Source organism: Callorhinus ursinus, unplaced genomic scaffold, assembly GCF_003265705.2.
Source record: "Callorhinus ursinus isolate GAN/ISIS: 27379988/994484 unplaced genomic scaffold, GSC_fseal_2.0 scaffold39, whole genome shotgun sequence".
In the NCBI taxonomy this organism is placed as follows: domain Eukaryota; kingdom Metazoa; phylum Chordata; class Mammalia; order Carnivora; family Otariidae; genus Callorhinus; species Callorhinus ursinus.
The window spans coordinates 6,725,026-6,752,657 of NW_027397101.1; the positions used below are offsets into that span (position 1 = coordinate 6,725,026).

Sequence of the window (27,632 nt, forward strand, 5' to 3'; positions counted from 1 at the left end):
CTGACTTATTTCATTTAGCATAATGCCTCTAGGTCCATCTATGTTTTTGCAAATGGCAAGGTCTCATTCTTTTGTATTTTCTATCTTTATAGTTATCCTCCTATCGCAGCTTAATTCTCTATGTTTAGTCTCCCATTTAAATTGCTGTGTGTTCCTGTTTTTTGATTGGGCTCAAACTGTTATATAAAGCATTAGCACACAACAGAATATATTGTGGCCATTAAAATGATGATGTAGATGTATTAACTGTGTCTATGTCACTGCTGAGTGAAAAAAGTAAAATTATATGCGTATATATGCATGAAGAAGACTGGAAGGGTGTCAGAAACTGTCAGTGGTTATTTCCAGGTAATGAGATTGCATGAGTTTTACTGTCTTTGTACTGTTCTTAGTTTTACTTTCTTCCCATGTGTGTGTATAATTTCACCCAGAGCAATAATATTAATTCCTTCCAACCCTCAAAAAACCCAGGTGATATTCTGGTTCTGGCACCAATTCCATTGTGTGCGTTGTGGGTAGGCGGAGTCCCATACAGCATCTAGTAATTCTCCAGACACCAACAGAGTGAGAATTCAACTCCGTTCTGACACTACCTACCCCAAGATAGCATCAGATTGCACAGGTTAAGGGTTCACTTCTATAAGACTGCTTTCTGCTCCAGATGCCAGTCACAAATGCTGGTTGTTACCTATGCTTTTGACTGACTGGCTATAAATCAGAGGTGTCCTATGATCCCCCTCCTCAAGTTCAATTAATTTGCTAGAACGGCTCACAGAACTCAGGGAAACATGTTACGAGATTCCTGGTTTATTATAAAAGAATATAAGTCAGGAACAGCCAGGTGTTAGAGATGTATAGGGCAAGCTATAGGCAAAGGACACAGAGCTTCCATGCCCTCTTTAGGCACACCAGTCTCCCCAAATCTCCATGTGTTCATCAACTTGGAGGCTCTCTGAATTCCATCCTTTCGGGTTTTTATGGAGGCTTCTAACGATTGATTAAATCATGGCCATTGGTGATTGATTCACCTTCCAGCTCCCCTGCCCTCCCAGAGGTCAGGGGGTGGGACTGCAACTTCCAACCCTCTAATCACCTGGTTGCCTCCATTGGCAACCAACCTTGCTACCAAATTCTGAGGGTCTGGGCATCCGTGAGCCAGGAATTGTGAACAAAGACCCAGTATATATGAGAAATGTATTTTGGTCATCTGAATGACCAAATAGATATTTCTTATAAATCACAACATTGCACTGGGTGACACCCTTGGTTTTAAAAGGTAAAGTACAAACTCCTTACCATGGCTTATGATGTAATTTAAGGCCTAGCCCCTCCCTATTGGTTTAACCCCATATTCTGTGATTCTACACAGAAATTCTAATTAATCAGAAGGTCAATCGTTCATCAAACCTGGTCTAAAATTCCCTCCTTTTTGGAAACTTTCCCAATTCATTCCCCTTAACCTTGTGTTTTGGTGTTAAATTCATCAAAGTTTATATGGCTAGGGACTTTTCAGTGGAAGAGGTGGTCTGAGCCCCTGTTGGTGCAGGATCTCTGTACTTCCTTGGGGGGTAGGCTCTTTTTCATTGTAAGCTACTATACCAGGTTGAGCACCCCAAACATACCAGCTGCTAGATAAGGCTAAACTATGTCAGGGACAAAGGACAACCAGGTTTCCGTCAGATGATACTGACAGATCCAGTTGCTGGCTTTGTATTTTTGCTTTAGCTCAGTGCTTCTCAAATTTTACTGTGCACAGACATCTTTTAGGGTGTTGTAAAGTGCAGATTCTGATTCAGTAGCTCTGAGGTAGGCCTGAGATTGTGCATTTCTAACAAGTTCCTGATTTTCTAACAAGATGTGCAGGTGATGGTCCATAGACCATCCTTAGAGAGGGAAGTATTAGCTTATTTTTAATATGTTTTTGAAATATAATCTAAGAAGAAAAGCAGCCCTATTTCTACATCTTAGTCAACTCAACCTTAGCATGGACACAATACAGCTTTCACCCCACAAAATGATATTGGGGGGTCCTAAGTAAACCATTTCTCCCATGAGTGCCTCCCCCATATAATTTCTATTGGTGATATAATTGTGGACTTCCACTCAGCTCCTCTTTAGGGATTATGTATGCATAATATCTGCCCTCTGTTCATATAGCTTTTTAAGAAGAGACACCATGTCCTGCTTATACCTCAGCTTTTAGCTCACTACCTAGTGGGAAAGCATAATGGTTAAAAGTGGCAGACTGCCTGCGTTCATGTCCCAACTCGTGTCCCACTTACTGAGGCACTTCTCTTACTATAAGATGGAGACAGTAGAAGCATCTACCTCTTCAGATTGTTGGAAGGATTAAATGAACAGCATTAGGATGATGACTAGCACCTAGAAAGCATTATATAAAATTTGGCTATGATTATTAGTGAATGTGTAGAATAATAAATCTTTCAGAAACAGTATCACATACATTTGATCATGTAGCACGTATTAATTAATTTTCACATATTAATTAATTTGTTGCATTTTTATTTTTAACACATGCAAAATTATTTGTCAGGAGCGCATGCATACAAACAAGAAATTCATTCACACAACAAATATTTCCTGAATGAAGGGCACCTCTCCAGGCACTGAAGAAGGGGCCAGAAAGAAGGGAAAGAAGGATACAGAAACGAGATAGATATAATTTCTGGCCTTACAGAGGAGATATAAGAAGAAAGAATTATAATGCGGGGCACAAGAGTCCAATGTTACAAGAGGCATAGAAATAACATGTTCATGCCAGTCATCACTGGTGGGGGATTCTGTGTGTTTCCTGCCGGCATCTACTCCTATATGCAAGTATTGGAAACTGTATTTTCCTCGGAGAACCACCTCCCTTCACTCTGTCCCAGCGTTCAGGGGGGCTGACTACAATCAGACTCCAGCTTGGCCTTGTGACCCAGGCCAGGCCGATGAGAGAATTAAATGCCCTTTACTACAGCAACTGGCTCAAAGTTGTACAAATGACCAAAGAGAGGCCAGCGATTCAATTCTGGGATTCCTGAATAAATGTGGAACTAAAAAGGTCTGAATTCTGAATTATTTTATTTAGCTTTGATTAAAGTTTCAACCAAGATCAAGATTTTAATGGTAGGAACTTAGAATAAAATTCTATTCCATTAGCCCAGTGGTCTGAGGATACAAACAACTGTGCTAGCCAGTAACATCTTGCCATAAGAAAAAAAGCTGGAGAGAACCTCAATGTTACCAAGACTACAAATATTAGTAGGTTGGGTAAGGTCCTTTCTGGATTTAAATATTGTGTATCTGGTCATTATGAATGGACTTTGGCTTGCAAAATATTCTCTTGTCGCATCCTGATTATTATTGGTTTCTGGTTCTACAACCCCTAACTTTGAGACTACATACTTGCTTTATTCATTTCCTGTGGGAAACTGAATTTAAATTCACTTACCAATCTTGTAACAACTAGATCAGGAACTATAACTTTATTGATCTTATCACAACTGACTCAACTGACATGAAAAATATAAGATCCCCTTAGAGTTAAGAAAAATATTTTTGTTCTTACATATATAAGCAAGTAGAAACAATTGTAAAATAATATAATTTTTTACCCTTTTCAATTTACTTCTTTGGTTTTATTTCCCATCAACCATATGAGGAACATAGGACTGATTATAATCATCCTAATTTTATAGAGAAGAAAATGTAGGCAAACGGGTAGCAGTAATCCAGTGGCAAAACAGAATATATAGAATGCAACTCATTGGTGATTCACAAAAACTCAAACCCCTTACAGCTTGACTGGTCCCTGTGCCTGGATCGCTTAAGCATTGCTCCCTGCATATATCTAACAGTAATACAGCTACATGTTTTTAAATTCTGATCTTTCTGTGAATTTCAAGTCAATCTGGAAGATTTTAGTGTATTGTATTTTACTATTCCTAATGGGATTTGTATATTAAGTAACTCAAGGTAATTAACATTTTGTAAGTAGTTAAATTTTACTGCATTTCCACTGGTGCCGATAAATGACTGTTATGGAAATGCTGGTGGTGTTATTCAGCATCCACTCCCCACTGCTTTTTTGGTATGCTTTATTTTCTAAGTTATCTCTGTGTGTGTGTGTGTGTGTGTGTGTGTGTGTGTGTGTGTGTTGTGTGTTTTCTGTTTGGTATTATAATTACTAAAGATGGTTTTTATATCTTGGATTATTAAAAATATCAGTCTATTAAATTGACCACATTAAACACAACGTTACAAATAACTCATGCTAATGTGGTAGAGTTGTACTTCAGGAATGCATTTAAGGATGTAATCTCCCGCAGAAAAATAGAAAAAAATGTGAGGCTGCTTAATAAGTTACCATCAGTAAATTCTATGGTAATCAATAGCCCCAAAGGAAACCCATGGCCAGCTAAATGCCAGCTAGAGGCTACTCATCTCTATTTCAGTGGTTCTAAAGGTGTTCCTAAACTTGAAGCACCCAGGATTGGTTGACTTACCACTGTTTTAGGCAGTTATGATTTGGAAATTAGGATGCAGTGCTCACAGGGCATACCTTAAGAACCTGCTGTGATTGGCTATGTTGGAAAGGAAGTGGGGGTGTGGGCTGTCTCCAGATGTCCAGTAGGAAGATGACAGGCCCTCTCTCATGTGATAATGGTTCTTTGGTGTTGTTGCTTGGTGATGGACAGCTTAAAGATACCAGAGACAACTCTGGCTTGAAGCAGTGCTTCTCATATATGGTCTCTGGTGCATGTGGTGATGTTGCATGAAGAATCTTTGGAAATTTCATCCACCTCATAATGATGAGGTCTCATTATGAGTCTACCTAGTCTTAAGTCTGATTCAAAATGATGATGATACTAATAATGTTGATAAGGACTTTTGCTGACCACTTACTTTGTGCCAAGCATGGTACTGAACACCTCCTATGCGTTATCTGACCCAGTTTTCACAATAATCCCCTGAAGTAGGTATCATTATTTTTTTCCATTTTACAGATGAGAAAACTGAGACATAGAAATAAAGAACATTTCTAAGGTCACAAAATGAATTAGTGGCAGAGCCAGGATTCAAATTTGGTCTAACTCCAAAATATATGCTTTTTTTCTGTGTGTGGTAAGATACACATAAAATTTACTATTGTAGGCATTTTTTTTTTTGCACATCACAGGTACATTACTCATGCCACAAAGGAAACAACATGTCTACAAGTGTACTATTGTAGACATTTTTTTTTTTTTTTGCACATCACAGGTACATTTACTCATGCCACAAAGGAAACATGTCTACAAGTGTACCCGATGCTCCATGTTCCCATTTAACAGAGCTTACTGAAATTTACAGCCAAACTGACATTCCATTGATGTGTATTCCCATGTAAAGCTGGTTTCTGATGACCATGAGCAGGTGCAGGACTTGAAGCTTTCAAAGCTTTACTTCTTTTAACAGCACTCCTGATTTTATAAACAATGAAACCCATCAACCCCATTCCTACCCAAATCTCCTGGTAAACCTGGGTATAGTAGGGCTTCATGGGGACCCAAACATCTTTAACAAGGCTTTGAAGCATGTTGGCACAGGACCCCTGGCTCAGGCCGCCCCAACCCGTAGGGCCAATGACTCCGAAAGTTCACCGAGTGCACTATTGTGCATTTGGGTTGTTTCCACCTTTTGGCTATTGTGAGTAGTACTGCTCTGGACATTCATGTACAAGTTTTTGTTTGAACACCTACTCTCAATTCTTTTGGGTAAACAGAATAAGCTTTTGATCATAAACCTCTGCTTAAATATCTTAAATATCTTAAAATCTTAAACTCTTCAGTCATTCAACAAATACTTACTGAGGACCTACCATACAACTACCTAGAATGCTAAGCACTGGGAATATAAATTGCAATGAATAAGAATGCAGTGAAAGACAGGCATCAACCCTGTCCTCCTTGGGAATGACAGAAAATTGAATAAGTGAGTAAAACACAAACCTGGCAGCAGTCAAGGTAAAGAGTTCCTTTTCCATTTGCTATTAAAGGAAAACAAAAGCTGGTGATCACACACCTGAGCAAGATGCTCTAACAGGATGCTTTTGAATCAACAGACAAATACAACCAAGAGTAGATTAAACAATAATGTTATTTATCATCTTACATAATAAGTCTGAGTTGGGAGTTTCCCCAGTGGGATAACCAAGGAATTAGGTTTTCTTCATCCTTCTGCTCTGCCATTCTCATAGTCACAATAAGGGACAGCAACTCTAGGCGTTATGTCCTGTTCACATAACAAGGAGCAAAGAATAGAGGTGGGGAACGGTAGATCCCTTCTCAACCTGTTTTTAGATATAAGAAAAATGTTCTCAGGAGTCCTCCAGAATACTTCCCTCAGAGAAGATCTGCACCAAGAGCCTATTCCTACACCAGTCATTGGCAAGAGTATGGAATTACAGTGCATGATTTAAGATTAATCAAGTTTGAGGCTGGAAGGGGACCCAGCTTCCCCTGGGCTGTACAGCCACCTGATGCCCTAACAAAATACAGGTTCTGGGAAAATGTAAGAGGAAAAGGAAGGGCTATGGGATAGGGAGCCAGGTGCCAGCACAACTTCCTGGAGGATTGTCCAGTTCAGAGCTCTCTGAGCTCCAGACCTCAATTGAAAACAAAACAAACAAATGAAACAAAACCTCAACATGTCCAAAACTGAATTCATGATTCTGATCAAAATGGTCTCTTCCAGTGCTCTATTTCTTTGGAATGCACCACCATTCCAGCTGTAGAAGCCAGAAATATAGGAGTCATCATACCCTCTTCTTTTTCCTCAACACCCCTATCTAGTGCATCACCAAGTCCTTTTATGATAACCTCCAAAATAGCTCTTGAATCTACTAGTCTTTTCACCTCCACTGCCGCCATTCTAATTCAAGTCACATGCATCAACTCTTCCCTGGAGCTCGGCAACAATCTTTTGGTTGGTCTCGTTGCATCCATTCTGACCTGCCTTCAACCTAGTCCTTCACATTTCAGCTAGAGTGGCCTTCTGGTCTTTTTAAATACATGCTTAGGCTTAAAATTTGCTTCCCACTGCTCCTAGGATAAAGACCAAAGTGAGGGTCTCCCCCAGCTCTTTGCAATTCAGTTACAATGGTTTCCTTTGAATTTCAATGGGTTGTGCTCCATCCCACTTCAAGACATCTGTACTTGCGGTTGCTCCTGCCCCTGTCATCCCTCGTATCTCAGTTTAACCGTCACTTCCGAGGGAAAGCCTTTCCAGGTCTCCTAATTAGGTCAGGTCCCTTTGCTTCGGGCGCGTAAAAAAGTCTGTGCCTTTCGTTTAGGGCGGTTTTCTGTCTATAGACTAAGATCCACGAAAACACGGAGCTAGTATCTCTGACGACATAATGCCTGGCACATAAGTGTTCAATACGTAGTTGAATGGCTAGATGAATATATAAACTTCAAAGAAGAGTGGCCCATAATGAATACAGACCCAGTCCCAGAAAGAACACAAATAATGGCCGTAACCCACCCGCACAGCCGAGCTGCCTGGACTGACTACAAGACTCGTTGCTCCTCCCAGTAGCTCCGCCCCTTGTGCCCCGCCCCTTTCTGCTGAGTCGGGGGGAGGGGCATAGAGGTCGCGTGACGTGACAGCAGCCCGCCGTTGATTGGGCTTCCAGGGATGCCGGCTTGGAAAGGGGGCGTGTCTGCGTGCGCTGATTGGCTGTCGGGCGGCGCCTGGGCGGGCAGCGGGGGCGGTGGCGCGGGGGCGGGCGCCGGGCGGGACTGGATCGGGCAGGGCAGGGCAGGGAGGGAGGTAGCGGCGGGCGGGATGGGTCCTCGCCGCCGGCTTTGCTGAGACTCGCTCGCGTGGGCTGCTAGCGGCGGGCCCGCAGTGGCCGCGGGGCATGAAGGGCGCTCTGGGGAGTCCCGTGGCCGCGGCCGCCGCAGGTGCCGCGATGCAAGAGAGTTTCGGCTGCGTCGTGGCCAACCGCTTCCACCAGCTGCTGGACGACGAGTCGGACCCGTTCGACATCCTGCGCGAGGCCGAGCACCGGCGCCAGCAGCAGCTGCAGCGCAAGAGGCGCGACGAGGCGGTGGCTGCCGGGGCCGGCAACCGCGGCGGCCGGAGTCCGGCCGGGGCCTCGGGCCACAGACCTGGCGCGGGCGGCGGCCGGAGGGAGTCCCAGAAGGAGCGCAAGAGCCTCCCGGCCCCCGGCGCGCAGCAGCCGGACAGCCCCGGGGGCGGCCAGCTGCCACCCGGTACGCGTGCCCAGCCCGGCACCTGGGCACCCCCGGTGGGCGCGGTGGGCAGGAGGGGAAGGAGAATGGGGTCACGGAGGTCACCCCTCCTCGGCCTCCTCTCGATCCCCCCCCACTGCGAGACTGGGGTCAGGGGGTCCAGATCCAGAAACGGAAGGGGCCTCTGGGAAGGCTTGGGTTAAGCCTTGTGGCCGAGGAAGGTAGAAAAAGAGGACGGGAGGGGGGTGTCACGCCCCTTCTGGCCTTTCCCAGCCCCTTGTGGGGGTGGGGGGAGTGCGGGCGTGGAGTAAGGGTCTCGCAATCTTGGAACTGAGCCTTTACAAGTTGGGCAAAGTTGAGGTATACTGCTGGGGTGGTGTGTGTGGCGGGGATAACTGGGGTCGCTACCCCGGGGAGCTCAAATCTAGAGCTAGCAGGGACCGGCTCCATCCTCCAGCCCGACCGCTGCAGGATTCGGGTCGGGAGGAAAAAGAGAAGCGTGGTGGGAGGAGAGTGAGGAAGGAGGGCGCACCCGGCCGCGGGGAGTGGTGGCGAGAGCCCAGGGTGTGTGAAGAATGGCGGGGGTGAGGGGCTCAGGCCTCTGTGATGGAGTGAAGGCCTGGGTGACCGCGGGGGCGGGCTGTGACGTCTGGGCCGCGAGCAGAATGCGGCGGGGGCGGACGCGGGGTCCCCGGCTCTTTCCAGGCTCTGTAACTTCACCCCATCACCGTACACCCCATCCCCTTACGGTGGCTTCCAGCAGCCAGCTCGCATCATTTTTCAATACAGCATGTAGTGTCGTTGGGATGTGTAACTTGTCATTAACTCAGGCTGCTTTAAGAAAAGCGTTTTTAACCTTTAACCTTTTCAACAAGAATATTCAAAGTTCCCCACACCCTGCTTAGCGAGATACCCCTGTCCGCATCTAGACAGGGAGGGTGCTTAAGAGTCGTTTATCACCTGAACTGCATCAGTTCATAGTCTGCAAGACTCCACCTGTGTTTCCAGTGTTTTCCTAAAATAAGGCAGTGGTCCTAGGGTTTGTTTTAAAAGAGTGTTAAGATTAAGATGTGTCGTTCGATCACTCGAGCCACTGTATTCAACTCGGCTTTACTGGCTTGTTCCTTGATTACAACTGTGCTTCCCAGCCCTGAGATTACAACTTCTGATTTAAGTGACTTTGGTGCAGCTAGGTAGTGTTTACCTTTATCTGTGAAAACTTCAGTCCAACAGTATCACTAGAGAATGAGAAAAGTTACTGTAATAAAGATGTTGAAAAATTATTTTAAATGCTACTGGATATCTGAAAACCCCATGCTGGTAGGCCAGTACGTTTATGAGCCTATTTAAACGGTGAATGAGACGAGATATATTGTAAATTTTGTGTTATGTTCTCGTTTTTCTCATATATCTATTTAGATAAATATAATAATGAAAGAACTGAGGAAGGCTAAGCTTTTCCTCTCCTTTTACTTTTTAACAAATGAAAATAATGTATCTTTTAGAATAGTATGAAACTGCATTCAGTGCTATCTGTTAATATATTGCTTTTTAACCTTTTTAATATTAAAAATCATGCATTTTTATTATTAGAGTTTTGAACAATTCCAAAATGTATAAAGTAAAAATCTCCTATTTTTCTTACTTGTTAACACCTTGCATTTATGTACATACAAAGCTATTTCTTTTTTCCTAAATTTAAATGGTATATAAACTGAGTTACAACCTGCTTTCACTTAGCATTGTAACTAGTGGGTTTATAACATTTTTTCTGTCAATTGTTCATGATCCAGATGATCTGGCTTTTACATCTAGATCTATATTAAAGATCTTTTGTGAATTTTTTAGTTAAAATGGCAATTTTGTCATTTGTCAGTTCTTTTTCAGACGTGTTATTTCAGGAGCAAACAACTCATTAATTTCCATTCATGTAGTTACTGTACTAAATTTATAGAGAGCTACTCTCTAATAAAGGTTTTGTAGCCCTAATTGATATGGACTGTACTTTTCTAACATTCAAAATTTTTAATTTAGAATATTATAAGTGAATGCTCAGTGTGGACAAGAATCAAAGTCAAAACATGTTTGACATTTATTGGAAACAGTTTTGGGTGTGGTTGTGGAAATCATAAGATTTTCCCATAGAAACAGGTTTTTAATGCCCTTCACTATTTAACAACATATATAGATCCTTGGATGAGCCTTGTTTGAGAAATTCACTCTTGAAATCCATAGAGGCTATTTCAGCTTCGCTTTTCCTAACCTTTCAGAACTATTGTCTTTGAGTCAAAGCTCAACTTTATTTTGTAGGAAATCTCGCTGTAAATTTTATTGTATTCGGTCCCTTCATACGGGCTTGGGTTTAGATCAGTGATCAGACAGCATGTGCCAGGCTTTTATTGGAAAGGGCTAGAGAAATTCAGTGTTTGCATTATCTGCTTGGAGCTGCTGACCCAGCACAGAAACAAACTAGGTTCAGTTGCAGTCTTGATCTCTTAGCACTAAATTGTGGGGAAAAAACTGGACCCCTTTTATCTTTGTTTGGGTTTTGGGGAGAGAATGAAATGTTTGCAGTGTATTTATAATTCTGATAAGTAGCCAGTTGTATTTAATGGTTTTTAATTTGTACACCAAAACTTTGGAAGACGTTTTAATACAAAGTATGCAGTAAATGTCATTTTAAGTTTTGAATGGTGAATTCCAAATTTAATTGATACAATTTTAAAAAAATAACCTTGAGGAAGCAAAAAGGTGCGATAGCTCCTAAATAATTCTGTAGTTGAGTGGAAATATTAAGATTTTTAAAAATAGGTTATAAATAGGAAATTTGAAGCTGCATTAAAATAACTTTTTACATTGAGGGAAAAGTACTGAAAAGTATTGTTGCTGTTGGCATATTAGCTGATTTCATAGTCTGTTGTAGTTTTCAACTTGTTATAATTAACTTTCATAATAACATTTTCTACCTAACATTTCAAATTGGATCTCTATTAGTAATATACATGCCCTCAGATTTGGCATTGCATACTTCTGGGACAAGTGTCAGTCTCTTTTTTTGTTTCTGCAAGAGAAAATCTATCTATGACAACATCTTTCCCATGTCCCAAACATGTCATAAGCTAGATTGTGGCATCAGTACAGGATGCAAACTGGATTTAAGCATCTCTAGGCTATGGGACATTAATTTAAGATTGAACTTAGATTTATTATGTAACTGTTCACATTTGAAAAAAATAGTTTATGGTAACTAACAAGTAATAAATTGTGCAATTTTATGTTAGTGGTGTCACAGACTTGATTTTTGTTTTAAAATGGAATCAGTAAGGTATTGGAACTGTGTTAATATTTACATGTGCCCAGTAAAAAGTTCAGATAGGAAGTATTCAGTAGGAAAACAAAAATATGTATAAACATATATTCCTTAAGAGTCATGTGTTGTCTAAGGAAGAGAGGAATCTAGGAATTTAAAAAATATCCATTCACTCAAATACATTTAATATTTTTATAGCCATACAACCAATGTGAAGGGTAAGCTATACCAAGGAAAATCGAAGCTACTATAATAAAAATAGCACATCCTGTTTGAGATGGAGACCTTTTAAATGCATATAAAGAAAAATAAATACATTTTTGGGAGATGATTTAAGAGGCGACAGATTTCTTCACAGTGTATTTACCAAGTATTAGCTGCCTTCAGACATGGAATCTAAGAATTTTTAAAGCATCAAAACTAGAGAGGAGTAAAGTGAGAGAGAGAGGGAGAGATTGAAGCCTGTTAGTGGCCATGGCTGAGTGCTGGTCTCTCTGCAAATGAGAGATGTCCCTTCGAGTGCCGACTGGTCCTTGTATGAGTTGGCAGATAGCAGCTTGGGCTCATATTGAGAAGTATGATCATAAATGCATAAAACCCAACAAAGAGCATGAGAGCAGGAAAATCTGTTTTCAAGCAAAAAAAGGTAAACAGTACGACTATTTAGAAATGAAAACCTTAGTAGCCAATCATAAACCATAGTTTATCTAAAGTGCAATCTGAAATACAGAGTGTTTATCCTTTAATTTTTCTGTATGGAGCATAACTACCATGTTTTAATAAAGTTGCTTTTGTCACAAGTAGTTAGTTTAGCAAATGTGTCTATCCAGAGCTGTCACACTCTGTGAGATACCTGTCATTATAAGTTAGTTGGTATAGTTTACATTTCCTAGGACAAAAGAGAAAGAGAACATAAGTATCTTAAAAGTTTTATTAGGAAGTACAGTTGACTCAACCAACTTGGTGGGGATTAGGGGCACCAACCTCCCGAGCAGGTAAAAATCCACATACAACTTTTGACTTCCCAAAAACTTAACTACTAATAGCCTACTGTTCACTGGAAGCCTTACCAACAACAGTCAGTTAGTGTGTATTTTGTGTATGTATTATGTATTGTATTCTTAACAGCAGATAAGCTAGAGAAGACAATACATTGACACCACTGTACTGTATCTAAAAAAATCCAGGTCTGCGTGGGGCCATGCACTTCAAACCTGTGTTGCTCGAGGGTCAATTGTAGTTGACTCTGGGCCCTGGCAGTATCCACAACTTTTTTCTTCTCTGAATGTTTCTGAACTTCCCAGATTTTCCTATGACTTTGACTTCCAGAAAAGTGGAATTTAAAACTCTCTGTAAACATGCTGTCATGGACCTGGTGTCCCAGCTGTCCCTTCTGATTTGTCCCTGGCAGGCCAGAGGCGAGCTCCCAGAAGAGGGGAGCAACAGGGATGGAATGACAGCCGGGGGACGGAGGTGACACTTGACCGAGCAGAGCGCAGATCCTACAGGGAGTATCGACCCTATGAGACTGAGAGACAGGCGGACTTTACACCTGAGAAGTTCACAGATGAAAAGTATGTACTGAAGACCTCGGCCAGGAGGGTGGGGGGGAGCCAGAGGGTTTTAAGAGAACTGCTACCTTTTCATGGTGCCAGTCCTGGGAATATTTTGCCAATTGAAGTTGGCGGTTACTTTAGGTGACACAGGAGGGAAATGATTATATGGTGAAAAATGAATTATTTATTGGTATAACTGCACAAAGCACTCCCATAAAAAACTAGACAGGAGTCTGTTAAACTGGTTAAATTTTCTTTTGCAGTTTAGGCTTGGGATATAATTATGATTTTTGACTTAACATTAAGTCAAAATTAACTAATTTAGACTACTAACAAATTTATTTATTTATTTATTATTATTATTATGTTAATCACCATACATTACATCATTAGTTTTTGGTGTAGTGTTCCATGATTCATTGTTTGCACATAACACCCAGTGCTCCATGCAGAATGTGCCCTCTTTAATACCCATCACCAGGCTAACCCATTCCCCCACCCCCTCCCCTCCAGAACCCTCAGTTTGTTTCTCAGAGTCCATTAGACTACTAACAAATTTAAACAAGTTCCTGCTTCCATGGTTAGGCCAATTGGCTTTCATGATGACATTTTAAGAAGAACTGATACAGTGTGTGACGCCAATTTCTGGCTCCCATACCTTCCTCTAGAAAGTGCTCTGAACTGGAAGGTGGTCTCAGGCTGGTGTGGCTGGACACCACTCCTGAGTGATGGGGCAGTGGGTGGGCTACCTGTGCATGGAGAGCAGTTCTTGGGGTCTCCTGCTTGGTACCAGCATAACAGGTGCCTGCTGCCTCAAGTTTTTGTTTAATAATTCAACCTGCACAACACTGAGTTTAGATTAAACAAACAACTTGTGAATCACATTTAAAGGAAAATAGGTAGAAAAGGCTGAAGGAGACTAGAACAGTGTGTGTTGACACTATCAGCTGTCAGTAGTTTCATGTCAAGGGAGCCATTATTCCCAAAGTCTTTCAACTTCTTGACTACCAGTTCCACTTAGGATCCTGGCTACAAGTTAACCAAATGACATGGCTTTGTAAAACCATGTTCATTAACCACCCCCACCCTCCCCAAAAGTGCAGAAGTCCAGCAGAGTAGCTCAGTCTGGGAGGGCAGAGGCAGGCGGTGACTTCAACAGATGTGTTCCCTAGAAGTTATATGGTCAGAACATCAAGATGCTGTATCTGCCGCTCTGTTGGAGGGTGAGGGAAGAGAAAGGCTTAATTCTGCTATTTTTGGTGATTACTTCAATTTTGCTGTGTAATGGCCATAGTCTGCTTGCTTACAAAAAGCCTTCTGGATCAGAGCTCTTTATTTGGGGAAGCATATGTGTATTTTCTTTTCTCACTTCAGGGATTTATTCTGTGGAGATAAGGAAATTATAGCTCAAAAGCACAAACTCATGTTTCCAGCTTTTTTAAGTAGCAAAATGAGTCCTTAAAAAGGGTGAGTATATGTTAACACAAAACAATGCCTATTAAGTGAAATCATACATGTATATAAGGGTGGGGTAGGGTGGGATATGGGATTATGGAGGGATTTTTCTTTTTTCTTTAAAAATAATTTCAGATTTATAGAAAGTTGCAAGACTTAGACAAAGAATTCCTATATATCCCCACCCAGATTCCCCAAGTGTTAACATACCTCCCTCCTTCCCTTCCTTTACACACACGCACACACACACACCTTTTTTCTTTGACATTTAAGAGTAAGGTACAGAAATATCTCTTTATCCCTAAATACTTTAAATGTATTTCCTAAAAACATGGTACAGTTATCCAACTCATTAACACTGATACAATTCTGTTATCTAATCCTCTAAATCGTGTAATCTACAGAGTACTCACATTTCACCAGTTGTCCTAATAATGCCCTTTTAGCAAAAGAAAAAAAAATGCCTGGTTCAGGATGCAGTCCAGGAATGTGCATTGCACTTAGTTGTCTTTAATGTAGAACAGCTCCTTAGTCTTCCTTTATCTTTTATGACTTTGACATTTTGGAAGAGTGTGGGCCAGTTATTTTGTAGGACAGCCCAGAATTTGAGTTTGTCTGATGTTTCTTCATGGAATGATATCATGCACTTTGGCAGGAATACCACAGAAGTGATATCTCATGTCCTTCTCATGTATTACATTAGGTATATGTAGGTAATTTTTACCTTCAAGGAAATTTGAAATTATTTTTGATAAGTCATGTACTATCAGAAAAGTTATTTTCCTTAATTTCTTAAAAAGTACTCTCCTATTAATAAAGATCCGTAAGGCAATTTGACCATTAGAAAATGCATGCAATTATAAGGAAAATTAAAACTACTTATCTTACCACCTAATACTTAACACTGGCCTAATTTTTTCTTTTTTTTCTTATACATAGATACACTTAAATATTAAGATGATAATACATATGCACTGAGTCCTTCATATGCTTTCATTTCCACTTGATATGGCAGAAGTGTTTTCCATCTCCTTAACAATGTTTGGTAAACATTTTTTATGGTTCTATTATGATGTGTTGTTTGGATGCAGTACAATGTAATCATTCCCTTAGGGTTGGACCTTTCCTAGATGGGAGTTCTAGAAGTGGGAACCATAAAGCAGTGATCCTCAACTGGGTGTCGTGTATCCTAGGACCCAGTTTGTGCTTTAGTGCAAGTTTGGGTGGGTACATAGAGTGTGAAAACAAATTAGGGTAAGGGGGGATCTTTTGATACATAGTGACCCAATCACTATCCTAGTAACCTGCCCATTTACTCTATCACTAACAATCTATAAGAGCATTTCTCATAGCTCTTTCTCCAGGTTTGAATATAATAAATTGGACTTTCTTCTTCGCTTATCTGATAGTGAAAAATCATGATATGTGTTTTCTATGATACCTATACATGTTTATTGGACAGAATTATAGAATCCTGATAATCTTTTTTTTTTTTTTTTTTTTTTTTTTTTAAGAGAGAGAGCATGCACGCACAGAGGATGGGGCAGAGGGAGAGGGAGAAAGAGGATCTTAAGCAGATCCTTAAGGATCTTAAGCAGGCTCCATGCCCACCGTAGAGTCTCAGACACAGGCTCAATTCACAACCCTGAGATCATGACCTGAGCTGAAGTCAAGAGTCGGATGCTTAATCGACTGAGCCACAAAGATGCCCCTAGAGTCATGATAATCTAACAGAGTATATCTAATTCAGTCCTCTCCATGTTTAGGAATGGGGAAACAAAGACCCAGAGTTGCAGTGATGGGTACTCTGGTCACAGCCGGCTCATGTGGATTTTTATTCCACTAAGGCAGAACACATATTTTCACATGGAAGCAGTGTCAGAAATGGTGCTGGGAGTAGCTGTCCATGTGGCTCAGGTGCAGAGATCAGCCAGGTAGCTTGCATATGGTGGGGCGGTGGGGGGGGGCCCACTACTGTTTTTAATGCCGGAGGAATTTTTCTTTAGGCTCCAAATAATGAACTTAAGTGAACTCTTTGAACATAGGCTATTAGGAAATTAGTCTGCTTCTGTCTGGATTATTTTGACTCTTTGGCTCTTCCTGAAGTTTACTGCTGGTCATTCAAAGTCTGTTCCGGTTCTGAAAGAATCACTTACTCAGATGTTTTTGTTTTGTTTTGTTTTTTTCTTCTCATAAGGAAGCATTTAAAAAAATTGGGATAAAATATATATAGCATAACATTTACCATTTTAACCACTTATAAATGTATGGCAGTGCAGGGCATTAAATACATTCACACTGTTGTACCACCATCACCAGCATCTTTCTCCAGAACATTTTTATCTTTCCAGAGTGAAACTCTGTACCCAGTAAACACTAACCCCTCACTTTCCCCTCCATGAACTTCATTCCTTTTACCTGTAAAACAGGTGCTTGTATCTGCTTATGAGGATTGTTGTCAGAGAGTGGATTACAGGGATGTAAAGCACGGTGCTTGGCTGAAATGTTATTTTCCTTGCTTTTGCTTGTGAGTACAACACAAATCAAGCTTCCTAAATAGAGTACAGGATTTCTCAATGCTCACTAACCTGTAAAAAAAAAAAAAAAAAAGGATATGTTTTATTGTTCCACCTCTTAGTATATGTGCTGCCAACACAAGCACAAAGAGGATATATTTTATAATCAAGGGATTATAAAGAAGTGATTGAGAATATAATTGGGGGTAGGGGTGTGGGTAATCTGTGGAGTAAAGAAAAAAATGGTTCAAGGGATTAAAATAAACCAGAACACACAGGGCTATTTTAGGGTCAGTTTCAATCACTATTATATTTTAAAGGACTTTGTATTTTATTGGTATCTGATGTAGATTTCATGTAAATTTAGACCTGATTTTGACTGTTGGCATTATTTTCCATGTATGTTTTGGTATTTCATTTCCTCTCAATATTTAAGTACATTTTTTTTCTTTTATGGCCCTGTCCAACTCCCTTGTTAAGAACTTATTGTTACTTTAATTTTGTCATTGTTTTAGAACTCTGCTTCAGATATTTATCAACATGGAATCAATTTTATGACAATTTCTATTTAAAAATTTTGTTTTGGGATGCCTGGGTGCCTCAGGCCATTAAGCAGCTGACTCTTGATTTCGGCTCAGGTCATGATCTCAGGGTGGTGAGATCAAGTCCTGCGTGGGTTCCACGCTCAGTGGGGAGTCTGCTTAAGATTCTCTCCCTTTCCCTCTGCCCTTCCGTGCCACGTGCGCACATTCTTTTTCTCTCTCTCTAAGGTAAAAAAAAAAAAAAAGAATACAAATTTTGTTTTGGTCGGGGTGGAGGAGATGGGAGGCAGAAAAGCCAACCTAGAGAATTTATTTAGGATGATGTTTCTTGTAAGAGCCTTGCATAAAGTTAATGATTGGTGATTCTGTATTTTTTTTAACCTTTTTGAATAAGAGAATAGTGAGTTTTGTATCTTTTTACCCACTATCATATAGTAGCTTTTTATTGTAACGTTTTCAGTCATAACAGTAGACTGGAACATATCTCTGGTTTTGGTGCTTGAGCTACTAATGCCACTAGGGTTCAGTAAGTAATTTGTCATGATTTTAAATGTTTTTTAAAGCCTTGACAATTAAATTGACAAATTAAAGTATGTATTATCAAATTAAAAAATTAACAATTAAAATGACAAATTAAAAAATATAATTTAGTGCAAGTTTGACAAATTAAAAAATATAAATTGACAAATTGACAAATTAAAAAATATAATTTATCTTATTCAAGTAAGGTTGTAATGATGAAAAAGATGTGGTCCTTCCTGCAGTAGCTTCAAGTCCTCATAAAAAAATGACAGTGACTTGAGACGTGGCCAAGAATGGGTGTGAGAAGTGGGTGGGTGGTCAGGCCTTGGGCCAGCAGATGTGGCAGGGGATGAGGGGAAGACTGTTGAAGACAGCCTGGTTCTTGGCTTAGGTACTTTCGTGCTGTGAGTTGGGGACCATAGGAGGAGCAAGGGGTCAGTGTTGCTCACGTATCTGCAGGGCCAGGACATGGACAGAGGGTATGTCCAGGAAGTTACTGGCTTTGTGGCCTGGAATCAGAGACCCCAATGAGAGATGCAGGGTCACATGAATGAAGGTCACACAGCAGTAGTGTAGAGATGAGGACGATATGTGCCAGAAATAGGAAGTCAGGAATGCAGGTACATGTAAGGATAGTCAGGTACCCAGAGGAACAAGGGAGGCATCTGTGTGTGGAGCACCAAGACTAGTGAGATGAAGGAGGCAAGGTATAGAACTGGCCCCTTTATGTGACTCTGGGTATGCCTACCTGTGAGAAGTAGAATTGGGTAGCTACGGAGCAGGGGGGATAGCTTGTGAATTTTGTACCCTGTTTCAGTATGACCTATTACAAAAATAATTTTTTAAGGACAGGCCGGGAAAGAGAAGCCAGAGAGGTCAGAGGAAAATTAACGGTCAACGGTGTCCAATGATGAAAAGGGGTCAAATGACATAAAGACAAAAGTTGCTGTTGGCTTTAAGAACAAGGAGCTTCAGCTGTCTTTGGAAGTTTGTGTAGGGCAGTGGGGGTGGAATTGAGTTGGTTGCAGGTTAATGTTTTCAGCCCCAAGTGTCACTCACTGACTAGTCGTGTTTGGGAGAGGGAGATTTGGGAGGGGGCATAATTTGAAATTAAATTATTTCTGTTATACAAAACATTCCAAATTTAACTTAAATATTGAATATTAGAGCTGGGATGAATCTTGGAGTTTATGTAACCTCATTTTATAAATGAGGAAACCGGATCCAGAGAAAGGGATATCCCTCCACAGTAAGAGCTGCCCAGGATCTCCTTCTCTTGTCTGGCATCCTCACTAGCAGCCGTATGACCTTGGGCAAGTTACCTACCTCGTTTGTGCCTCTTGTTTCCTGATTTGTGGATGATAGTTGTATACTGTAGTTCTGTTTATGAGAATTAATTTCTGTATGTGACGTGCTTAGAGCAGTGCTTCAGGTAGTAAGTAGTATTCGGCAAACATTAACCATTACTTTATTTTTCAAGCCGCTGTTCTTTCCAGTATATTTCAGCCATCGTGTCCTTCTAGAATTTTTTTTCTGAAAAGAGTCTTCTTAGCCCTTAAATGCAGTTCACCACTTTTGATTATACCCATCTCTTTCTAGACCCATTGACAGATTTGATCGAGACAGACCCCTGAGAGGCCGTGGAGGCCCAAGAGGGGCCATGCGAAGCCGAGGCAGAGGCGGCCCCGGGAACAGAGCTTTTGACGGTTTTGACCAGAGAGGGAAACGAGATTTTGAGAGGTATGGTGGGAATGAGAAAATATCAGTTCCTCTGGAACTGCCGTTTTCGCTTTATGGTCTTGGTAATACATGGTACAAATCTGTTATGTGTTAATATTTAGTTGACTTTATATAGTGTACTCTTATTCCTCAGGGAGCTGATCCTGGGACAGCTTTTCTGATCAGCTTTTCTGATTTGGAGATTGGAAACCACCTTCCAGTTTAAAGGAATATTCTTTCTTTCTCTAGAGCAATCAGAACTGAAGACAACATGGGTGGATGTGGAGTTCGAACCTGGGGATCAGGTAAAGATACCAGGTACGGTGCAAATGTGTGCCTTCTGTGAACCTACAATTAGGTGGAAATCTCTGGATCTTTATTTTCCTTTCGTAAAAAGTACTCTCTGTTGTGCTTTCAATGTCTTTATATTTGTGTGCCATTAGGTAGAGATTCATTTTAGGCTTTTGTTTAGAGAGATGACTTCTTAAAGCATGTTTGCTATGTTGCAATTAGATTTGAAAACAACTTTGAAAGTTCTTTTATCATATTTTAGCCCAGACAAATTTGTATTTGCTAATGCCCTAGCACATGGCACTGTACATAGGCCTCAGAATGCTTTTTAAATTCCTGGATATTCTATACTTTATTTTTCTGTGACCTCCCCAAGTTCTCATATACATTGCATCTTGATTTTATGAAATCATTTGCAGGTTAAGCTCAATGACAAGTTTCAATGAAGGTTCAAATCTGACATTTTTCTGAGGCTTCATAGTATGTCAGATCTGTGCCAGTATTGCTACTTAGAAGAGGCACTTGGTTCTGCTGTTTCATTTCATGGCTGCAGGGACAGTGCCCTCCTGTGTCCGCAAAGACTGGGCAAGAAGTGTTTCCGGGCAGCGCAGGGCAAGGAAGAGGTCCCCCAGCGCATGTTGTGGGGCAGACTTTCCAAGCCTTGTCCCTGAGAGGAAAAAGAAACTTGTTGAATGTTTCTCAGTATAGGGTTTGATAGAATCTTGATTACGAATCTTTTAATTCTGTTTATTTTTATTTTGATAATACATACTTTAAAAAGTAATACCTCTGAGTCACCTGATTTACCACCTTATTTAATGCCATCAGTCCAGGGGCACCTGGGTGGCTCAGTTGGTTAAGCGTCTGGCTCTTGGTTTCAGCTCCGGTCATGATCTCAGGGTCGTGGGATCAAGTCCTGTGTCTGGGCTCCCTGCTCAGCAGGGAGTCTGCTTGAGGTTCTCTCCCTTTGCCGCTCCTCCACCTCTCTAAAATGAACAAATAAATCTTCTAAAAAAAATAAAAGTTTGAGGGTTTTGCTGTAGTTAGTATTCCTCTTTGAAGGCATTGGCAGTGCTAACTAAATTTATGGATAAGATGTTTTCAAAATGGTACAATGAGCCATTTCCAATGTTAATGGTTTTCTTCAGCAGTTTGACAGTGGGTGCCTGTGTTGAAAGTAGAATTTTCTCCGTTTGTGGTAATTAAAAAAAATATCATATCAGATATTATTTTCTTGGTACCAATTGAAACACACCCACAAAAGCGGTTTTCAGTAATGGTGCCTTCCAATTTTCATTTCAAAGAGCAAGATGGTTTCTCTTTTTTTTTAAATTTTTTATTGTTATGTTAATCACCATACATTATATCATTAGTTCTTGATGTAGTGTTCCATGATTCATTGTGCAGAACACCCAGTGCTCCATGCAGAACGTGCCCTCCTTAATACCCATCACCAGGCTAACCCATACCTCCACCCCCCTCCCCTCTAGAACCCTCAGTTTGTTTTTCAGAGTCCATCGTCTCTCATGGTTCCTCTCCCCCTCCGACTTACTCCCCTTCATTCTTCCCCTCCTGCTATCTTCTTCTTTTTCTTTTTTCTTAACATATCTTGCATTATTTGTTTCAGAAGTACAGATCTGTGATTCAACAGTCTTGCACAATTCACAGCACTCACCATAGCACATACCCTACCCAATGTCTATCACCCAGCCACCCCATCCCTCCCACCCCCCACCACTCAGCAACACTCAGTTTGTTTCCTGAGATTAAGAATTCCTCATACAGTGAGGTCATATGATACATGTCTTTCTCTGATTGACTTATTTCACTCAGCATAACACCCTCCAGTTCCATCCATGTCATTGCAAATGGCAAGATCTCATTCCTTTTGATGACTGCATAATATTCCATTGTGTATATATACCACATCTTCTTTATCCATTCATCTGTCGATGGACATCTTGGCAAAGAGCAAGATGGTTTTATGTAATAATTAAGTAACATTCGATTAAAATCTGTTTGCGGTCATAGATTTGGGTAAGTGTGAAGTCTGAATTTGATAACAAAGCCTTAAAGTGTTTAACATCGCTTTGTGGAATGTACTTGTGCAAATAGGCATTTTCTGCATTCATATAACTGAAGTCAAAATATACACATGGGCCCTGGGGCTTTATCTTTTTTCTGTAAATCCAGCATTGATTATCTACTTTCAACAAAATAACAAAATCCACCAACATAAATTGTTGCTAATTTTGAAACCCCATGGTTCTGTAGTTTTGATCACATGGTTCTATAAGAGCTGTAAGCACGTTAGTTTTTTGTTTATTCATTAAATAATTTAGGTCAACACAGGAGGGAGATCTGTGATTTCTCTCCTTTTTTAAGATTAGCTGCTCAAGTTTAAGAAATGCTGGTGTTTACATCGCCCTTTTATGATTTTTAATTGTTGAAAGCTATGAATTACCAATATACCTATACCTGGTTTTTATCCCCTTGGTTTATTATGTTGCCAGGGGAATAAAGAGAAAGTTGGAGTAATTTGTGTGCTGCTGCTAGATTTCGGGGCCCCTGGGTTCCAGAACCTTCTGTGACCCTGCCCGGGTCAGCTGATGTACAGAGGTAGCCTCTGCGAAGGGGCCTCCACCAGGCAGAGCAGCAGCCGCGTCCTTCCAAACTCAGAGTGCATTTGATTTCCGACCGTTTTTTTAAAAGTAAAAGTTAATTATTTGGAGCGCCTGGCTGCCTCAGTCAGAAGAGCATGCAGCTCCTGATCTTGGGGTCCTGAGTTTGAGCCTCACGCTGGGTGTAGAGATTACTAAAAAAAATAAATAAACTTTGAAAAAATTAATTATTCAAATTTTGGGTCTAAAAAATTATTTTTTTTAAAGTTCAGTACAATAGCTTTGCATGTTGAATAAAAAATCTTAAATGTAAAGTCAGTTCTGTTATTACAGTTCAATTTATCTTTGCTTTTTAAAAAATAGCTTATGTTGTGATACTTTTTCCTTAATGGGAGATGAAAAAGTGCTGGGGTCTGTATGTAGAGTATGAAATATTTCTAATGGATATAGTTATAGTGACTAATTTTAGCATTTCCCTGAAAATGAAATTTCTTTTGCTGGTACTGTTTTTTTTTTAAAGTAATAATCATATAGGATTAATGCTAACATAAAAAGGAAAAATTAAGATCATGTGTATTAGAATTCACATTGTGTCTCATTGTGCTATAATTTCTAATCTGTAGATTGTATTTAGATGTGATGGTATATAAATTGATGTTTCAGAGCCTTATTTTTCTGGCACAGTTATCACCAGCCTGTTTGTTTTCTGCACACTCATTATTGTGGAATGTTTCCATCATTTTCTAAAAGTTTGTTATGGTGTATTCTTGTGTATTGTGAGTCATTTGACACTTGTAGGTTGAGAATTTTTTAAATTTTTTATTGAATTATAGTTGACATACAATATTCTATTAGTTTGAGGCACATGACATAGCGATTTAACAACGATATACACTGTGAACTGCTTACCACATTAACTGTAGTTTCCATCTGTCACCGCCATAAAAAGTATTACGGTATTACTGACTATATCCCTATGCTGTACTTTCATCCCCAGGACTTGTGTATTTTATCACTGGAGTTTATACCCCTTAATCCTCTTCACTTATCTCGCCCAGCCTCCTCCACCCCATGCCCCTGCTGCAACTGCCCGTTTGTTCTCTGGATTTATGAGTCTTTTTTTCTTCATTTGTTTAGTTTTTTAGATTACACGTGTGAGTGAAATCATACGGTATTTGTCTTTCTCTGTCTTATTTCACTTAACATAATATCTTTAGGTCCATCCATGTTGTCAGAAATGGCAAGATTTTATCCTTTTTTATGGCTGATAATATCCCATTGGTACATATATAGGACATCTTCTTTATCCATTCATCTATCAGTGGGCACTTAGATTTCTTCCATATCTTGACTATTGTAAATGTTGCAATAAATATAAGGGTGCATATATCTTTTAAAATTCATCTTTTGGGGATCCTGGGTGGCTCAGCTGGTTAAGCGTCTGCCTTTGGCATGGGTCATGATCCCGGGGTCCCAGGATCAAGTGCTGCATTGGGCTCCCTGCTCGGTGAGGAGTCTGCTTCTCCCTTCTGCCCCTCACCCTACTCGTGCTTTTGCTCTCTCTCTCTCTCAAATAAATAAAATAAAATAAAATAAAATAAAATAAAATAAAATAGAATTCATCTTTTGGGGCACCTGAGTGGCTCAGTTGGTTAAGCATCTGACTTGTGATTTTTTTTTTTTTAAGATTTTATTTATTTATTCATGAGAGACAGAGAGAGAGAGAGAGAGAGAGGCAGAGGGAGAAGCAGGCTCCCAAGGAGCAGGGAGACCGATGTGGGACTCGATCCCAGGACTCTGGGATCGTGACCTGAGCCGAAGGCAGACGCTTAACCATCTGAGCCACCCAGGCGCCCTGACTTGTGATTTTGACTCAGGTTGTGGGATTGAGCCCTGCATCAGGCTCCATGCTTGGTGGGGAGTCTGCTTGGGATTCTCTCTCTCCCTCTGCCCCTCTGCCCCTCTCCCCGCTTGTGCATGCACTCTCTCTCTTAAATAAATAATCTTATAAATAAATAATACATACATACATACATACAATTCATCTTTTCATTGGGGGGTGGGGTAAATACCCAAAGTGGCATTGCTGGATCATAGGGTAATTCTATTTTAATTGTTTGAGTAACTTCCATATTGTTTGCCATAGTGGCTGCACCCATTTATATTCCCACCGACAGTGCACAAGGATTCCCTTTTCTCCACATCCTCAGCAACACTTGTTATTTCTTGTCTTTCTAATACTAGCTCTTCTGACTGGTGTGAGATTATATCTCATTGTGGTTTTGATTTTTGCATTTCCCTCATGATGAGTGATGTTGAGCATCTTTTCATGTGTCTGTTGGCCATCTGTATGTCTTCTTTGGAGAAATGTCTAATCAACTCCTCTGCCCATTTTTAAATTGGACTGTTAGGTTTTTTGGTGTTGAGTTGTATGAGTTCTTTATATATTTTGGATATTGACCCCTTTTCAAAGATCTCCCATTCAGTAGGTCACCTTTTCATTTTCTTGATGGTTTCTTTCATTGTGCAAAGCTTTTTATTTAGTTTAATGTAGTCCCAATAGTCTATTTTTGCTTTTGTTTCCCTTGACTGAGGAGACAGATACAGAAAAATATTGCTAAACAGATGTCCAAGAGTTTCATACCTATGGTTTGTTTCTTTCTCTCTCTTGGGAATTTTATGGTTTCGGTTTTTACATTTAGGTCTTTAATCCATTTTGAGTTTATTTTTGTGTATGGTGTAAGGAAGTGGTCCAGTTTCATCCTTTTGCATGTAGCCGTCCAGTTTTCCCAATACTACTTGTTGAAGAGGCTGTCTTTTCCCCATTGCATGTTCTTGCCTCCTTTGTCATACACTAGTTGACCATATAAGCATGGGTTTAGTTCTGGGCTCTCTTCGGTTGCATTGATCTCTATCTTTATTATTGTGTCAGTTTATACTGTTTTGTTATTACAGCTTTGTAGTATAGTTTGAAATCTGGGATTGTGCTCTCTTTAGCTTTGTTCTTCTCTCAAGTGTGCTTTGGCTATTTGGGGTATTGTGGTTCCATACACCTTTAGGATTGTTTGTTTTAGTTCTGTGAAGAATACCATTGGCATTTTGGGATTGAATTGAATCTATAGATTGTTTTGGGTGGCCTGGACATTTTAACAATATTAATTCTTTCAATCCATGAGCATAGAGTATCTTTTCATCTATTTGTGTTGTCTTCAGATTTTTTTATTAGTGTCTTACAGTTCTCACGGTACAGGTCTTTCACCTCCTTGGTTCAGTTTATTCATAGGCATTTTATTCTTTTTAATGCAATTGTATATGGGATTGTTTTTGTAATGTCTCTGCTAATTCATTATTAATATATAGGAATGCAACAGATTTCTGTATATTCATTTTGTCCTGCAACTTTACTGAAATCATTTATTCTAATGATTTTTTGGTGGGTAATTTAGGGTTTTCTATATATATTATCATGTCATCTGCAAATAGTGACAGTTTTATTTCTTACCTATTTGGATGCCTTTTATTTCTTTTTCTTGTGTGATTGGTGTGGCTAGGACTTTTAGCACTATGTTGAATAAAAGTGGTGGGAGTGGACATCCTTGTTTTGTTCCTGATCTTAGAGGAAATGTTCTCAGTTTTTCACCATCGAGTATGATATTGGCTATGAGTTTTTCATATATGACCTTTATTATGTTGAGGTATGTTCCCTCTATACCCACTGTGTTGAGAGTTTTTATCATGAATGGATGTTGAATTTTGTGAATTGCTTTTTCAGCATCTATGGAGATGGACATATCATTTTCATCTTCATTTTGTTAATGTGGTATGTCACGTTGATTGATGTGCAGGTATTGAGTTCATCCTTGCATTCCTGGGATAAATCCAATGTGATCATGGTAAATGAATTGAATGCTGTTTGCTAATATTTTGTTATGGATTTTTACATCTATGTCCACCAGGGATATTGGCCTGTAATTCTTTCTGTAGTGTCTTTTTTTTTTTTTTTTTTTACTTTGGTGTAAGGGTAATCCTGGCCTTGTAGAGTAAATTTGGAAGCATTTCTTCCTCTTCTATTTTTTTTTAAAGATTTATTTATTTATTTTGAGAGAGTAAGAATGAGAGAGAGAGAGAGAGCACATGAGAGGCCGGAGGGCCAGAAGGAGAAGCAGGTTCCTCGCTGAGCAGGGAGCCTGATGCAGGACTCGATCCTGGGACTCCAGGATCATGACCTGAGCCGAAGGCAGTCGCCCAACCAACTGAACCACCCAGGCGCCCTCTTCCTCATCTATTTTTTTGGAATAGTTTGAGAAGGATAAGTATTAACTCTTCTTTAAATATTTGATAGAACTTACCTATGAAACCATCTACTCCTAGAGTTTTTTTGATTGCTAACTCAATTTCATTACTAATAATTGGCCAGTTACGGATTTTTTATTTCTTCCTGGTCAGTCTAGGATGATTGTTTGTTTCTAGGAATTTATCCATTTCTTCTAGTTGTCCAGTTTGTTGGTGTATAATTTTTTGTAGTAGTCTCTTATGATTCTTTGTGTTTCTGTAGTGTCAGTTATAACTTATCGTTCATTTACAGTTTTATTTATTTGGGTTCTCTCTTTTTATTTTTTTTCCCTTGATGAATCTGGCTAAAGGTTTATCAATTTTATTTATCTTTTCAAAGAACCAGCTCTTAGTTTCATAGACCTTTTCATTGTGCTTTTTGTTTCTATTTCATTTATTTCTGCTCTGATCTTTATTATTTCTTTTCTTATACTCACTTTGGGCTTTGTTCCTCTTTTTCCAGTTCCTTTAGGTGTAGAGTTAAATTGTTTGAGATTTTTCTTGTTTTTTGAGATAGGCTTGCATCGT

The 27,632-nt window shown here is 40.0% G+C and overlaps 1 protein-coding gene and 1 pseudogene across 3 annotated transcripts in view; one reads left to right on the plus strand and one right to left on the minus strand.

Moving 5' to 3' along the window:
* Nucleotides 1–5,329: 5,329 nt before the first annotated feature.
* Nucleotides 5,330–5,581, minus strand: LOC112808540 (ATP synthase F(0) complex subunit j, mitochondrial pseudogene; annotated as a pseudogene).
* A 2,212-nt stretch (nt 5,582–7,793) lies between these two features.
* HABP4 (hyaluronan binding protein 4) overlaps nt 7,794–27,632 on the plus strand; it is a 42,909-nt gene continuing 23,070 nt past the window's right edge. For all 3 annotated transcript variants that reach the window (XM_025851695.2, XM_073880726.1, XM_073880725.1), the window contains exons 1-4: nt 7,794–8,261; nt 12,962–13,124; nt 19,741–19,881; nt 20,110–20,178. In XM_025851695.2, the coding sequence (XP_025707480.1) occupies nt 7,907–8,261; nt 12,962–13,124; nt 19,741–19,881; nt 20,110–20,178 (728 nt within the window). In that variant the 5' untranslated portion in view covers nt 7,794–7,906. The remainder of the gene's footprint in view (nt 8,262–12,961; nt 13,125–19,740; nt 19,882–20,109; nt 20,179–27,632) is intronic.